At 34.6% G+C, this 14,407-nt stretch overlaps 1 protein-coding gene across 2 annotated transcripts in view; it reads left to right on the top strand.

Moving 5' to 3' along the window:
* XPO7_1 (Exportin 7) overlaps nt 1-14,407 on the top strand; it is a 72,364-nt gene that overhangs the window by 30,819 nt on the left and 27,138 nt on the right. For both annotated transcript variants that reach the window (XM_051212786.1, XM_051212787.1), the window contains 5 exons: nt 2,842-3,282; nt 6,333-6,525; nt 6,649-6,905; nt 8,849-9,067; nt 10,659-10,863. In XM_051212786.1, coding sequence (XP_051068700.1) covers nt 2,842-3,282; nt 6,333-6,525; nt 6,649-6,905; nt 8,849-9,067; nt 10,659-10,863 — 1,315 coding nt within the window. The remainder of the gene's footprint in view (nt 1-2,841; nt 3,283-6,332; nt 6,526-6,648; nt 6,906-8,848; nt 9,068-10,658; nt 10,864-14,407) is intronic.

The following is a 14,407-nucleotide window of genomic DNA, read 5'->3' as shown; positions in this document are numbered from 1 at the left end:
AATCGATTTTGTATGGACGCGTAATTTTCTTCTAACATTTCCAGTATGGGGACGAATATGCCTTGTTCCCTGCTCTTCTTGAACAAGCAATCATTCTTCCTCTATTCTTTGAACATATCCAAATGAGTAAAAAAAATGAACGTCAGAGGAACCGATATCTTTCGTTTACTTTTGATTGTACTTGAGATCCAAGCGGAAATGAATCCTTGTGACAGAACTATCGGCAGGTATTGTAGTGTTAAATGAAAAATTAACTTTTTTAAACTTTGTATAAAAAACAATCATATAGATGATGGTTGAAGACTTTTTGATCGTTGGAGAAATAACAGAGGCGTGTATTCTGAATCAAAAGTCATCAATCAGAATCCAGTTTTCATATGGTTTGCTAATAACTCTTTTCTTATAATCTTCCTCTGGAAACTTATTAGTGCAATCGTTTACCAATATAATTGAGCCTTTAAAAATGCCACTTCTTCCCTTACGTTCTTGCATTACTATAGTAGTCCACATAGTTATACTTTCGAGCATTTCTGTTTTATGGAACTATAGTTATTTCATACTCCAATTGAATATAAAAACGAAGTAGATTTGATGTTTCTAGAGTATGTATAGATAACCATTTAATAGTAGAAAATGAAGGAAGCATGAATAAATCTTGATTGCTATCTCAAAATGATCGTAATACCGGTTTCAAATGGAAACAACAACTGCATTCTTCATCTATCAAAATCTATTCCGCATCATCATGATTATTGACAACTAGGATAGTGTTAGCGGGATATAGATTGGATCAAAGTATGTTCTGTGCAAGATTATATTGGATCACGTTGATTAACCATTTTTTAGACAATCAGCGTTAGCGGATAATTGGTGAAAACTATAGAATTATGAGTATACTGACATTTTTCTCATTCGGAATCTTACTCCTATTTATTTGGAATACACTTACCTTCCGATTCAACTGTGTTCTCATTTAGGGACTAGCCGAGTGAAGCATAATGTACTAAAAATACTAAGCAATGAAGAGTAACTGGGTTGTAATAAAAGAGATTACAACAAACAGCAACTTAAACTTACTTCTGAATGACACAGGCTTTGATAAATAAACTTCCGGGTTTATTTCTCTTGGTATTTTAGTTGCTTGCTTTTTTTATTTTCTTTTGCCTTTCCACTGTCTACTTCACTATTTCCATTCATTTACACCTTTCTATTGTTATTCGCCATTCAACGACGTTTATATATATATATATATATATATATATATATATATATATATATATATATATATATATATATATATATAAAACAATTATACAACTGTTCAATGTCTTATTGTAGTGAACGAGAACTTAGATGAAGTAAACCAATTTATTGTGTACTGCAAAATTAAAAAAAGTGGCTTGGTAAAACATGAAAACCCTACATTAAATACATCATTTATACACCTTTCATCAGTTGTCCTGTATATACTTCATGATTCTTCCAATCCTATTATTACTCCAACTGCTTTCTGTTTTCTTCAATTCAATCCTCTTTTAACAAGCATTGCATTTCCGTTTGATGCAACATACTACTTATGTGTCAGCATAAGTAGTATGGACCACATTACGTTATTTTTGTCTGTTTTTTTTCCATCCAAATAAGTATAGTGGTTCATTCAGTGATTTGTATCAGAAACTTTGATTTTTAATAAATCCTTACTAATCATTCTTTCAAAAATAAAATACTTAAATTTGACTTACCTACCTACCGTTTCTATCTAGTTTTGTTTCCTCACAATCCTATTATTCTATATCATCCGTCTTTCCAAATAAGAAAAATGTTTTTTTTTAAAAAAAAAGAAGTATCAATAATAAAACTACAGTCGATTAAATAATGGAACTAAAAATCGAAGAATATTCGACGTTGAATGGTATCAATAACTTCAATCATTCAAGTTTTGCATCAGTTGAAGCAAATTAATGACTTTCAATATTCTTATTTTAATTCAAAATAACATCATTCTACACAAGATTTGTAATCCTAACTAAACTCATTCTTTTATACAACAGACAAGGTAAGTTTAAGTTAAAAGAGTGAGACTATAATTTATGGAGGACCTTTGAGCGACGCTAGACTGACCTTGAAATTGTCCACCTAATAACCAGGACCAAATGAGTGTTATAAACCTGTGTAAGGAATTGGATTTACGGTTTTTTTTTCATCATCAAGTAACATCAGCTACAATCACAAAACTCTATTCATACAAATAGATGAATGAATTTCACGCCAAAATTCGAGACCTTTTATTTTATACCTAATTGGGTCGTCCATCAATTATAGTCTCTCCGTTAAACGCTTATTTCAATCCAATAATAAATAAATAATTATCAGAAGGGGTTTTGTGGAGATTTTTTTTAGAAATTTCAATCGTTGAGGTAATAAGTCAATCGAAGCTAGATCACTATAGAAAACCTGGAAGCACTGGATGACTATTTTGTCCTAGTATAGGACTCCTCAGCAGTGCGCATCCACGATCCCGCCCGCCCCCGCGAGATTCAAACCCAGGACCTAACAATCTTGCGTACGAATGCTTAACCTTTAGACCACTGAGTAGGCCAGTCGGCATCCAACGGTGTTAATGTCTAACTCCAATCAATCCACGAAATTTCACCACCGCACACTATTGTGTTCAGTGAGTTGATATCTCACAATAGACCTGATTGAACTCCATTGGTAACGGGTTCTCACTAGAACTTTAGGAAATGCCCTCTTGAAGTTAGTCACTAGTTAAATGTTTATTTTAATTCAATAATAAATAAATAATTCATTTTTAATTATTCTAATTTATTTAATTTATAGGCATCTACAGATGAATCTAATCAAAATAGTTTACATTATTTATTAACATTATGGCAACGTTTAGTTGCTAGTATTCCATATGTTCATTCATCTGATACACATATGTTAGATACATTTACACCACAAATAATTAATGCCTATATTCAAACACGTTTAAATTCTATACCAAATTATATGAATCATACTACTATACATATTACTCGTGAATCTATACGTTCTGAAAAGAAATCAAAAGAATTTATTAATTTATCAAAATCATTCAATAATTCTACAACAAATGATACATTACATAATGATAATCATCATAATCATAATTATAATAATAATAATACTTGTAATTCTATAATTACTAATAATTCTAAATTAGTCAATGATTCATTATCTATAAATAATGAATGTTTACTTGATGATTGGATTACACTTTCACAACAATTAGATCAAGTAAGTGTTCAGTATCTTACTTACTTTTACTTACACCTGTTACTCCTAATGGAGCATAGGTCATCGACCAGCATTCTCCAACCTACTCTGTCCTGGGCCTTCTTTTCTAGTTCCATCCAATTCTTGTTCATTTCTGTCATGTCTATCTCCATTTCCCGGCGTAATGTGTTCTTTGGTCTTATTCTTTTCCTTTGGCCTTCAGGATCCCATGTGAGGGCTTGCCTTGTAACGCAGTTGGATGCTTTCCTCAATGTGTGTCCTATCCACTTCCAGCGCTTCTTCCTCCGCTGGGATCTGGTTTGTTCTCTCCCACAGTTGGTTATTGCTAATAGTGTCCGGCCAACGGAGTTCAGTATCTTAGTTTGTGTTATTTTCATTAAAATTAGATTCATATGAATTAAAAAGTAGGTGTAACTTGTATTAGGTCCCAATAAACATAATGAATGATAACTTTTGGGATCCTTTTTATGGACCAATACTAAAGGTATATACTTATCGTATAATTGATGAGTAACTAAACTATTCATATTCATGTTACTCTTATTATCAGCTTTATTTTGACTCATAAACTATTATTATACGTTTTACCATTCTTGAGTTATACCCAGTATATTAATTATTACCTCCCTCATTCACAGCCACATCTGGCTAATTCTTGTACAAATGTTGTTTCATATTTTATTGGTACATTGTGGTCTGTCTGGTTGGTATATAAACTCAGTATGTTTGAAATATGATGATTCATATCGCAAGGCCTCAGATTGTTGTTCTGGACATAGCTGGCTGGGCTAGGTGGAGAGCAGGACCACTCAGAACTCTAGGCTTCTCGCACGTGTTTTACGCGTCCTTGGTCCGATCGATAATCCATTGCTCTCTAATCGGCGATCACAAGTTATAACAACTTGATAGCTGTTTCATCTTTATTTAAAACTTTAACTTGGATTGGTTGACGTTAAACATTAACACCGTTTGATGCCGGCTCAGTGATATAAAGCTTAAGCATTCGTGCGTGAGACTGATATGTCCTGGGTTCGAGTCTCGCGGGAGGGCGGGATCGTGAATGCGCACTGCTAAGAAGTCCCATACTTGGATGAAACGGCCGCCCAGTGCTTCCAGATTTTCTATGGTGCTCTAGCTTCAATCGAAGTGTTATAACTTTCGGTTTTGTGCCCTCGCCAAATGTTATAACTTGTACCCTGCGTCCTATTAATATATATAACCTAATGATACCGCCAATTCGAAAACTGTATTATCAACCGGATCAACGACTCATAAAACCCATATGAACAGTCTAGAGCCCTTATCGGTCCTACTTTCCGCCTAACCCTGCCTGTTGAGTTCAGAACACCAATCCCAGCGTCTGCGATATGAATCATTTATTTCAAAGATACTGGGTTTATATACCAACCAAACAGACCACATCACCTAGTACTAGTTATTGTCGTTGATCAAGCATTTCCAGTGTATTGTATGACACAATAAACAATGCTGTGGTTAGACACAAGGCAATAGGTGAGGATGACAAAATGTTTAATGAGGCTGTTAATCTTCATCGACTGAGGGCACATATATTACGCATGCTCGATTATCATCTATTTTGATGTCCTGTGATAGTACGTGTAGAAGTAGATTGGAGAAATGCTAAAAACTGTCCAACTAAAAGATTGTATCCATTTATTAATTTACTGACTGTTGAACTAAATTGTGTATGTAGATGTATACTACGTATTTGAGGTATGCAAGATTATCATAATCGTTTCTTGGAGACTAGTGGATAAATCGCAGTGCGCAGACTCATTTACCCTTTCTTCTCTTAAATCCTAATTATTCTAGAATTTGTTTTTTGTACCATGATTCATTATTTTCCCAAATTATTTCTCTTATATCTTATATATTCTGCTTCCACTGTTACTATTACTGGGTCTCTAACTCAGACATATTCCTGCATTGATATGGTATCGCATCTTGGGTTGGTCCCTATATGTTTTTGGATTTACTAACTGACTGTCGATAAAATTCAACACTCACGGTATCTTCTTGTCCATAATAGAAAGTTTATAGATAATTTCGCTAAGAATGGACGAGAAACATGTTGAGTGTATAATATTAAATTAATGATTTGAGATACTCAACGCGTGTGTACCGTTATATCAAGTATGCTTTACATCACTGTGTCAACCATCAGTGACTTCTAACAATCATTTTAAGTCATATGAAAATCTAGAATTCTTGTATTGGTATTAGACAAATCGTTGAATCGTTCTTAGGACTATTCACTTCTCTTTTTAATTTCATTTACCAACTGAACACATAAGGTTGTATGTGTTACAATAAATTCAATTGATCGTTTGGCTTTTTTTTCATTGTTTAAACATCAATCATATGGATTTACTCTTGACGTACTGTACTTTCTTATGATGAGTTCTGTTTACCCAGTTACTCCAATTTAAAGAATAGTAGTATTTCAGTAATATAAAAATCCAACTCCAGTCTGACACTGCCTTAATTATTCATATCGATTTCAGAGTGTTTTCTCTGGTTACTTTGTGAGTCAGGGATAATCTTCTGTTCAGATTTTTTTTCGAAATTATTAGTATAAGTTTGTGGAGATTGATGAGCTTTAACTAAGATTATGAGTTGATTAATGTCAGAACACCATTAAAACCCGGAATCACTGGATGGACGTTTTGTCATAGTATAGAACTCTTCAGCAGTGCCCACCCACAATTCTGTACGCTGGATTCGGGCTCAAAACCTTCAATCTCGTACGCGAACGCTTAATTTCTAAATCACTGAACCAGCATCCAATAATTTTAATGTCTAACTACCATCAATCCACGATATTAAGCGACCATCTGTTGTCTTCGGTGGGTAACTACCTCACATCCAAAGTTATTGTTCTAGTCAAAACTTAGTATTCTTTGACTCAAGAAACGAATATCAACTGATATACAGTTTCATAGGTAAGTTGATATTTTATTTTTTTTGTGTGTGTTTGATTCCCCTTTATTAAATTTTTTTTAATATTTTCTACTTTTTCACATTTACAGTTTGGAACTATTGGACGTTGTGTATATGGTAAAACTTGCAATACTATTATTCTGTTATTTGATGAATATGCCAGTAGTTTAGAAAAAGCTTTCAATATTCTCACTTCTAACAATTTATCCGTAAATGATTCTCATCTGGAACAAGTTTTACGCTTAGAAGAACATCGTCTGGCATGGCTTGTTTATATGGTTGGTAAGTACATATATGTATATCATTTCGAGTTTTTTTTTTGTTACTTCTATCCTTTTTCATATCTTCATATTACTAACATTTCATTTCTCATTCTATTTTAACTCTATGAAATAAACATAAAAGGTGCATTAATCGGTGGTCGTGTAAATTATGCCAATGCAGATGAATGTGATGGTGAATTAGTCTGTCGTGTAATACAATTAACTCGTTTAATAACAAATTTTATCACATCAAATACTTCATCAACAGTATCGAATTGCACTAATACTTTGCTAACAACTCAATCACCAAGTATGATACGATTAGAGTTAGCTGTATTAAGTTTCTTTGAACAACTTCGACGAGTGTATGTTGGTGAAAATGTTGGCAGATTGTCTAAGGTAAGATTTGCCTATGTATACACTATTTTTCACTTACAGATATGCATACTTACCCATTAACCTGTATATTGAATCACCTATATTTCTAGGCTTCTATAGGTACATTTCACATTACTACTTTATATAAATATTTCTACATAATTTTGATATTACTTTTTAGAATGGTACATGTTATTACTAAAAATTTTGTGCTCATTCCTATAGCTTCCTAAATGGTAAAGTGGTTTAGCTAAATAACTGGCAATTTGTTCTCATTGTCTGTTTTCCATAAATATACGGTACGTTTTCTTCAACTTCATAGGATAAAAAAAACAGTATTTATTTCTGTAAACTCTGGTGTAATAATTTAGTCATTCAATTTTCATCCATTAGTTCATAGACCTGAACTGCGCAATCTAATTTAGATAAATACTATTGTAAAAGTAAGCAATGGGTAAAAGGAATGTATTTACATAGCCTTCAATCGTTCATTTGTACCTTCTAATGTTTTCTGCCTTCTAATCTGATCTCTAAGTGTTCTACAGACGCTGTGTTTTCTCTGTACTGAAACTCTTCATTCTGTCTGAAATTCTCGAGGTCACGTTCTGCAACAGACTCTTGCAGTTTAACATTTTAAAGACTAATTACATACTAACTTGATCATGTTTGTAAACTGGCAATTTTTCTATAATGATTCTAAGAAGATATATTTACTTTTTTATCATGTACTATCGACTTTCATGTTAATTATTGAGTTCAAAGACTGCAATTATGAATATTAGTTGAATGGTGGAATCATCTAGAACAGTAATGGATTTCCTATATACTGACTACCTTGACACATTGCTGACTTAAATAATTAGTTCAAAGAAATTCTGGAGGATGATCAAACGAAAACAAGATATTATTGAATGACAGTCTAAGCTGGTTTGGTAGTTTTAGACGCCTAAGTTCAGACATGCAGGATAAACTTAATCTATAGTTAAAAACATGTGCTAACACGATCATAATAATGCATTTGTATTCATGATTTGTACTACTTTAAATGATAAGTTTATCTTTATTTTATACGTTCATTCCTTAAAATTAGTCGAGTCTGTTGTGAGATAGTAACTCACTGATAACAACGGTGGATGTTCAGGCATACGTAACACGTGGCCCAACCATCTCAGTCGATGAAGATTAACAACCTCATCAACTGATTTACCATCATTCCCTAATACCCTGCGTCTAACCTCACAATTACTTACCCAGTGATCCCAGCAGACGCCAGCAATATTTCTAAGGCATCTGTGGTCAAATACTAGTAGCTTACGAGTATCTTCTACTCCTAATGGCCACGATTCGCAGCCGTTAAGTAAAACAGAGCGAACTGCCGCGCAGTATACTCATCCTTTTATTAATAGACAGATATTTCGCCTTCTCCATAGGCGACGTAAGTTGGCATAAGCCAAACGAGCTTTTCGGATCCGTGCTGAGATTTCGTCCGATACCAACCCATTAGGGCTGATCAGACTTCCAAGATAAGTGAAGTTGTCGACACGTTCGACTACTTCACTCTCTATCCTTAGTTCATGTGTTGACGCAGACCAGTCCTGAAACAACAACTTGCATTTAGAGAGGAAGAAGCGCATAACAATGGTGGATGTGTCGCTTAGTTTCGTAGATTAGTTAAAGTTAAACATCATTAACACCGTTGGATGCCTGCTCAACTGTCGAGAAGTTAAACGTTCGCACGCAAGACTGATAAGTTCTAGCTTCGAATCTTAAGAGGTGGGATTGTGGATGTACACAGCTGAAGAATCCCACAATAGGACGAAACGGTCATCCAGTGCTTTTAGGCTTTCCATGATGGTGATGACTTATGATCTCATTTATTGAAATTACTATAATATCCACACAAAAAAACCCTTTCTGATATTCATATTTATATACTTATTCTTATTTATTTTCTATTTATCTAGTTCTATCAATGTTTATCAGATAAATTAGGTATATCAGATGAAATGATGATCCTTGATGTATTTATTAATAAAATTTTAACAAATTTAAAATATTGGAGTAATTGTGAATCAGTATTACAAAGAACGTTAAATTTATTATCAGAATTATCCGTTGGTTTTAGTGCTATGCGTAAATTATTACGATTAGATAACATACAATTTATGCTTATCAATCATACAGTAAGTGTAAATAATGCAAAAAAAGTTATTTATTTTTTTGATCGTGTTTGTGATTTGTGCGACCGGTTAATAGATCATATGATATGATCGCTCATCTGAACACTATATCAAATCTATAATGTATTGAATGGTATGAGCAGTAGTCTAACCTAGTAACTTCAATTGGTCCCTTTTTCTTGCCTAACCCTCTTCCTGTTGAGTTTAGAACATCAGTCATCTGTTCTTATTATACGAATTAATTATTTTAAACATACTTGGTTTATATATAAGTAAAAATCAGACCGCAATATTAAACCAGTCCATATACTAAAGAGGATTGATCAATTCGAATGAACACAAATCTGTTATATTCCAGTGAAGATCAAATTATGGGCAACTTCTGGGAACTATTTATACATTGTTATTATATACATAACTAGATTATGTATATTCATATTCCTCATATTATAAATTTCCATTTGACCTATAAACGGATTACAGTCTTTTATAATCACAACTACTTTTTGAACTGATCTTCTGTAAATATTAATTTCCTATTTGATGGTATGATTTTTATTTTATTTTAACACATAGATATTGGTATAAGGAGGCACCAAACACATATGCGCCACACAAATCGCATTTGGTATTTGTGAGGGCTGTGATACTACTCGGGTGCCCAGACCGAAGCGGATGGTTTTCTTAGGGGGCCACACCTCGAGCCTTTGACCTAAAGGTCTGATCCACAAGGCAGTGGAGCAACGTAAGGAGATGCAGTTCCATAGTATCCGGTGACCAACGATTGTTTCATACGCATTTTTTCTTTCACGATACTGGAGCCCATATGCACCATTGGTTTGGAATCAGGGTTTTCCAACTCCCCTATGTGGACTCTCTATGTCCACCAACCAGGTTATAGCGCCGTATCTTCGCTTTTCGTCCTCTGAATTTCGTAAACAACACACCCGCCACGAGAAGGCAGTGAGTAGGACTTTCCTGGCAGAGGCTATATACGCGTGGCCATGTGAGATCATTTGGAGAGGGAGAGTGCACTCTCCCCACTCTCGGCCGTACCAAGGCATTTGAGGGCTCATACTTGAATACACTATTCAGTTGCCAAAAACCTATATAGTTTCTGTCATTTCATTTACTTATCCACGGTTAATTATTTAACGGAATTTAGATGTTTCTTTTAGTAATCAACAGTATAATATGAGTTATTATCATTGAGCAATTTTAATAATAAATGTAATATGATTATTATAAAAACACTCCTTTTTTAAAATAGTTGAATTCATGAGTTAATTGGAGCTAGACCATCATGGAAAACTTGGAAACACCGTTAGATACCGATTCAGTTGTCTAGAGATCAAACGTTCACATGCGAGACCTATTGGTCCTAAGTTCGAATCTCGCGAGGTGGGATCTTGGATCCGCACTGCTGAAGAGTTTCATACTGGGACGAAATGGCCGTTCAATGCTTCTAGGATTTTTATGGTGATGTAGTTTCAATCGACTCATGAATTCAATCATTCACATTAAAATAGAATATCCGTAAAACCCTCTCTGATTATACTGTCTTTTTTTTTTGTTTTCAAAAATTAATTATTAGCCTGAATATTTTCCTTTTCTATCATCCAATACAACAATTGAACTATCTCAATTATCAACAATTTCACGATTACGTACAACATTTTATGCTTCAATTTCACGTTTATTAATGGTTGAATTAGGTGAAGATGATGAAAAATTTCTAAATTTTGTATCTCCATTAACAAGAGTTACAAATCAATTAATTATAGCATTATTATTTGGAGGTTAGTAATCTTTCATTGAATTAAATATATCTTTACATGGTAGTTAAGTGAATAACACAATGGTGTATGAAGTAAACGGTATCAACTCAAGGATTCAAGAGTACATCTAGTTGACTACTCTCCATTACGATATATATAAGAATATCTCTATTAACCATTTGTTTAGAGGAGTTACTGATTCACTAATTTGTAATTCAGTCAATTTCTGATTGTATTATTGGCTTCTTGATTAGATATTTTGATTATGATTTTATGAGTAAGTTGATTAAATATGAGGATTGGAAAAAATACAAGACCACAATAATAATAATATCATACTCCTTGAACAAGTCAGTAACTATTATGACTTAGTCACATAATAATGAATAGCATAGTCATATTTGTAACCATTGGTGAACATCAACTGTTAGAGGAGGTCAGTCAGCTACAACGTAGGACCTCACTATTACTAACCCGGTGATCCCAGCAGATGTGAGCAATATTTCTAAGGCATCTGTGGTCAAATACTAGTAGCTTACGAGTATCTTCTACTCCTAATGGCCACGATTCGCAGCCGTTAAGCAAAACAGAGCGAACTGCCGCGCAGTATACTCATCCTTTTATTAATAGACGGATATCTCGCCTTCTCCATAGGCGACGTAAGTTGGCATAAGCCAAACGAGCTTTTCGGATCCGTGCTGAGATTTCGTCCGATACCAACCCATTAGGGCTGATCAGACTTCCAAGATAAGTGAAGTTGTCGACACGTTCGACTACTTCACTCCCTATCCTTAGTTCGTGTGTTGACGCAGACCAGTCCTGAAACAACAATTTGCATTTAGAGAGGGAGAAGCGCATCCCAAACATTCTGGCATTGTTGCTTAGTGCTACCAGAAGACTCTGCATTTTGTCAGCGTCTTCACCAAACAGGACCATGTCATCTGCGTATTCTATGTCGATAAGTGGACCTCCTGGACGGAGATCAATACCCGAGAATTCAGTAGATGAGAATGTTATTTCCGTTAGTAGGTCTATGATGAAGTTTTACAAAAAAATTGGAGAAAGTTAGAGGAGGTATTCTGAAAGTATTATTATTGTTATTTAAACATAAACATTTGTACAAGTAGATACCAAATATATATATATATGCGCCACACTTCATCATTCGATTCATGTGAGGGCTGGAATATTATCCGTTTACTTAAACCGAAGCAAGAATATTCCTAAATCTATTACTAGGTACCATTTAAAAATTTACTTAATTTATTCTTCGAAAATAACTAGGAGAATTGAATAGCTCCTTTTTTATTTTATAAATTTTATCAATTGTATATTACCTTTATTGAAAACATCATATTTACCATAAGTCATAATCATTCAATATACAATTCTCTGTTAATTTACAAAGAAAAAAAATCTATGCTTTCAAGTTTCACATCATCAACTGACTCTTATTAGATAAATATTGACAAACCAGAAAACAATGAATATCAATAACCGTCTACTTTCAATGTTAAGATTATTCAAGAGTTGCTCATCTATAATACACTTTACTAAACTATCAAATTGTTGAAGCTTCAGATGGCACATTAAGTAAGCGCTAAACAATAAATCCTCTATAAATAAACAGAATAGATTTGTAGATATCTCTTAGTTATATATAATATACTCTTGTGGGTCAGGGTAATTTTACATTGGTTTTCAGGAGAACCAGTCAACATCCAGACTTTCATGAGACAACCCAAACAGTACAGCTCAGTCCCGTTTAACAGGAGAGCCAGACACCTCCTATGCTTAAATTTTGTAACCCAAGCAGTACAGCACAATACAGATTCACAGGACAACCAGATACACTATATAGGCTTTAACGCTACGATCTGAATAGTACAGCTCAAACCTGTGGTGCAACCGCACAGTTACCAAACACCCTGGTGGACCATTCGCACCATTCATATACACATTCAAGTCATATGTATAATTTTTCCGATCAATGGTCGCGTGAATCAATTATGCACAGCACGAACAGGCCAAAGTTGACCTATTCCGCTTACACGACAGTCAAACTCATTAATGTTAGCAATGGCGACGAGTATTACAATGTCCCAATGACAATGGCTCTTGAGAACACTGAAAAGCAACCACCAATATGAATAAAATCGGTTAACCAGCAGATGTGCCAAAGTAATGCCGAACCATCCACAATATCAATGGCGAACCTACTGTCTCATATGTGACCTTCACTTCTAGATAGCAATATAGTTTATACTGCATACAACACATATGAAGATAGTAAATGAAATAGCGCAGACTGAAGCGTTAGGGCTTAACGAACGCTTAAAACGCATTGTCTCGTATCGAAATACAAGATCAAGATCGAATTTGTGAAATTTTCATTTTTCCGACTTTTCAGACCCTACCTAAATTAAGGGTAGTATATCCCTATGTACAAGTATAAAAATGAGATTTTCTAACATTTCATAACTCAAATTCACTTGGTATTGTTTGGCTGGTATCTTCCCATTAAGGTTTAAGACTGCAATTGATCAGTCTGTAATTGACATATGTGCGTACCGTGCCTATGCCTCGATATTACCTTAATTCACAAGCTTTTTGTAAGCAATGATGGATAGTGGCTAGCAGTGGAATCCAAGACGCGTGTTTCGTCCTATTTGGGATTCATCGACTGGGTGTACCTACATCTCAGAGTTGATGTTCACTCTGGGACTTGATTCCAGTACCGTTCGCTTCAAACGCTATCGCGTTATCCACTCAGCTACTGAGTCCTGGTAGCCACTTGCTTGTGCAATAGGAACATATGGAACTCAAAACAACTTTCAACCAATATCAAAGTGAGAATCTTCAATACGAACGTCAAGGCAGTTCTACTGTATGGAGAACTACAACAACCACAATCAAGAAAGTACAAGTATTTATAAATAGCTGCCTACGCAAGGTACTCAACATCCACTGGCCGGATACCATCAGCAATAGCCTTCTGTGGGAGAGAACAAACGAACTTCCAGCTGAAGAAGAAATTAGGAAAAGACGATGGAAATGGATAGGACATACATTACGCAAATCGTCAAACTGCATCACGAGGCAAGCCCTAACTTGGAACCCTGAAGGGAAGCGAAAAAGAGGAAGGCCAAAGAACACATTACGTCGGATAATAGAAGCAGATATGAAAAGGATGAATTACAACTGGACGGAGCTGGAAAGGATTGCCCAGGACAGGGTTGGATGGAGAATGCTGGTGAGTGGCCTATGCTCCTTCACGAGGAGTAACAGGCGTAAGTAAGTAAGTAAGTAATTGTTTTAAGCGAATGGTACTGGGTTTAATTCTCAGAGTGAACATCAACTCTGAGATGCAGGAACATCCAGCTGACGAGTCCCAAATAGGACGAAATGACGCACTTCCTATATTCCACTGCTAACCACTATCTATCATTGCTTACAAAGTTCATAACTCAGTCTAAGTCACTTCTTCAGAGTAAATAAATATCCTTTAATTTTTTTATTTATTTACTTTCAATTATTATGATTGTTCGGCATTTTTTTTCTCTCT

The sequence above is a fragment of the Schistosoma haematobium genome, chromosome 3 (genome assembly GCF_000699445.3).
Source record: "Schistosoma haematobium chromosome 3, whole genome shotgun sequence".
Taxonomy (NCBI): Eukaryota; Metazoa; Platyhelminthes; class Trematoda; order Strigeidida; family Schistosomatidae; genus Schistosoma; species Schistosoma haematobium.
The sequence above is the reverse complement of the archived record's forward strand: the minus strand, read 5'-3'. Positions and strand labels throughout refer to the sequence as shown.